The 3,215-nt window shown below is 41.8% G+C and overlaps 1 protein-coding gene across 1 annotated transcript; it reads left to right on the plus strand.

Annotated features, from left to right (window-relative positions):
* Positions 1-299: 299 nt before the first annotated feature.
* Positions 300-743, plus strand: LOC149152437 (uncharacterized). The gene has a single exon (XM_089443479.1). The coding sequence runs from the start codon at positions 300-302 to the stop codon at positions 741-743; it is 444 nt and encodes a 147-aa protein (XP_089299605.1).
* Positions 744-3,215: the final 2,472 nt, after the last annotated feature.

Here is a 3,215-nt window from a genome sequence, read left to right on the forward strand (position 1 = left end):
CCCAGCCTCAAACCTATGCGAACCAAACCAAAATAAAGAAGAATGATCATGATGATGTGCAAATGAGGGTCGCTTTACTTGTATTTATAGCCATCCTTGAGTGTCCAATTTCGCTTTTGGGCCAACCTATCCTTTTGTGCACATGTGGGATTTAATTCAAAAATACACTTTCCCTTGTCCAAATTGAGTGCTTCAATAGTCAAAATTGGCCCTCTCGAAAAGAGGAATCTAGTCCCATGATTGGAATTTGTCACTAAGCTTCCAAAAATTAACAACAAACCGCCCAAAATCAACAGAAGATGTACACTGATAGGCACAGGGTTGAGAGGCAGTTTGAAGTTGGAGACATGGTTTTCCTAAGGCTTCAACCATACAGACAGTCCACCTTGAAGCAGAAGGGAGCTGAGAAGCTCAAGCCACGCTTTTATGGGTCGTACAAGGTGACCAGGTGGTTTGGAGAGGTGGCATATGAGTTGGAACTCCCACCAGGGCATAAGTTGCACAATGTGTTTCATGTCTCATGCCTGAAAAAGGCCTTGAGACAACAGGTGATCGCTGCCATGGAGTTACCACCCTTAGATGATGAGGGACATTTGGTTTTGGTACCAGAGGCCATTTTGGAGATGAGGGAGAGGAAGCTCAAGAACAGAGTTATCCAAGAGTTTCTAGTAAAATGGAAGGACCTACTTGAGGAGGATGCCACTTGGGAAGGGGAACAAGTACTTCAACATCCATCACTATAGTTGTTTGAGGGCAAGCAACATCTGGGCGGGGAGGACTGTGATGTCCCCACTTAGCAAGTTTTGCTAAGTAAATACATTTTTGCACAATTTTGGTATTTTGGCATGTTTTACTTAGGAAAGGTGGGTTAGGAGGACCCCACTTGACTTTTTGAGGAAAGAAGGCTCCCAAACATTAGAAGAGGAAATAAATCAAAGTGCAAGTGGAATGTGGGGGCCACTACAAAGGGAATTTGTACCCCTTAGGAGAGTTTGAATTTGTAGGAAGAGAGAGAGGAGGGAACTTGACTTGCAAGATAAATAGAGGTGGAGGGCCTCATTTTGGACTTTTTTCCAGTTGAAGAATTGAACCCTTGTACGCTTGAGTTGTTGAGCCAAGTCTGTGTTGTTCAGCGCAATTGATTTTCAGGCAGGAATCTCACCTCTATCTTCAGTGGACTTCCAGTGCCACTCTAGGGGAGCCCATCTACACAATTCCAGCATTGTTCCAGAGGTGATTTCTGGGAAATTCGTCCCATTTTCTGAGCAGTCTAGACGCAGGAGTAAATTTCGCACTCTTTGGGAGACAGGGTTAGAAAGCAAGGTATTGACCTGAAAATTTGAAGAGATTCTCTTGGGAAATTTTGTCAGAGATTTGTGGGAGTTTGCAAGCCTGAACTGGACGGATTTATGAGGGCGTAGTTGTGCTTTTTTGGGGCCTGCAGAGGGCTAGAGATACTATCTATTTGTGCGAGTTTGGGAAGCCGGAAAAGCCAGCATTTTTCAGTTGGGAATTTGCCTATCAACAGAGGCTATTCATTTGTAAATTTTCAGTTGTTGGAGGGAGGTTTCCCGCTAATTCTTAGCAGCAAACATCTTATGGGATGCAGAGCCAGGAAGCCAAGGAATTCGCACTTTTAGGACCTGTTGGGCTAGCTGGAATTGGGCCATACGCTTTCTGGGTTTCGGTGGAGTCGGCATGGGGAGCTCATGGCTAAATTTGAAGAATTTTGGGAGTTGAATAGAGGGCAAAAAGAACAATTAACCTACAACAACAGTAGTGAGAAATTATGGGCCAACACAGTCCTTGGAGAGGAGTTCATTCAACACTTGGGCTTCACTATTTCTACCTAGGTTTTGCCTTACTTGCTATAGCAAGCCTAGGTTTCTCTATTCCTACTCATTTGGACTCCATTCTGCATCGATAATAAAATGGCTTAGCTTTTGAAAATTATTTTGGGTGCAAACTAATATTTTTTGCATGTGTGCTTGTTTATGGTTGTATGTCCTTGATTTTGCTTTGATTATCACTGAATATTTCCACTAGGAATATTACAATCAACCATATGCATATACAACCAATGGCATCCTCATTATCCTCTTCTTCTATCTCCAATTCTCTTTTGCTTTAGTGGTGCTTAAATTCCACTGATTGCTTTCATCTTTCCTCTTATGCTACATGTGTTTTCTTTGCTATAGACATCACCAACTCTCCTGTCATCTTCATATTCTTCATCTTTTGCTACCTTATGGTTAGCATCTTCGAAGCTTCAAAAGCAAGTTGTTATGTCTCTTTAAGAGGCACTTCTTCCCACTCATCTTCAATTTCAACATATTTAGAGCTTCAAAAGCAAGTTGTTAAGTCTCTTCACGTGACACTCTTTCCACATGTCTTCAATTCAATAAGCCAATTTCCTTGCCTCAAATCTCCATTGGAACTTTCCCAAGCATTCAAGCATGCAAGTAGATTTTGCACCTCCTTCATGACATCATCCTCATCTCTACGAGGTTTGCACTTACCTTTTCCATTTTGTGCACTTCTTCTTGGCACCATGCTACTCATGATGCAATGACTTTAACAAATCTACAATTCTCCTGTTGCAAGCTTCTTCTTCACACATTTTTTGTGCATAATTATGCACAATATTTTGTTATTGGAACTATGTTCTCATCTCCACTTACAACCCTACCCAACAATCCTCTTTGTTGGAGTTATTTCTCTCCCTTGGGAAACTCTACCCAACCCATCTCTTTATCAAAATTGGCCTTCACCACATGCAAATTCAAATCTAACCACAACTTTTCCACGTGACTATGAATTTCCCCTTCATTGTGTGCACTTCAACCCCATAATAGCATCTACCCAATAATGTCATTGTTCGATATATCTTTCACAATCATGCAAACCCATATCTGCTCTTCAACCACTCACAGCATCTACCCAACTATTGTATTGGAGCTCCCTACAGCTCTACCTAGCAAACTCGACTAGACTTGCTTCCCGATCTTACAACATCTACTAGTCCTTCTTAATGGAGTTGCAATTGTAGCAAGAACCCTTCCCACTCTTATACCAAATGGTGCAAAGCAACAAATTCAAACCCTAATCGAACCCCACTTTGCCAATCACAATGCACTCAACTCTAGAGGCCTTCAAAGTTCACAGAAACATAGTGCAAAGCAATCCCAAAAGAAATAGAAGCAAACACACAAAAA

This window comes from Pinus tabuliformis, chromosome 9, assembly GCF_031772625.1.
Source record: "Pinus tabuliformis cultivar Carrire ecotype Pingquan chromosome 9, CPIR1, whole genome shotgun sequence".
Lineage (NCBI taxonomy): Eukaryota > Viridiplantae > Streptophyta > Pinopsida > Pinales > Pinaceae > Pinus > Pinus tabuliformis.

Coding starts and splice junctions, on each gene's coding strand:
- LOC149152437 (XM_089443479.1), top strand. CDS start 300: ATGTACACTGATAGGCACAGGGTTGAGAGGCAGTTTGAAGTTGGAGAC.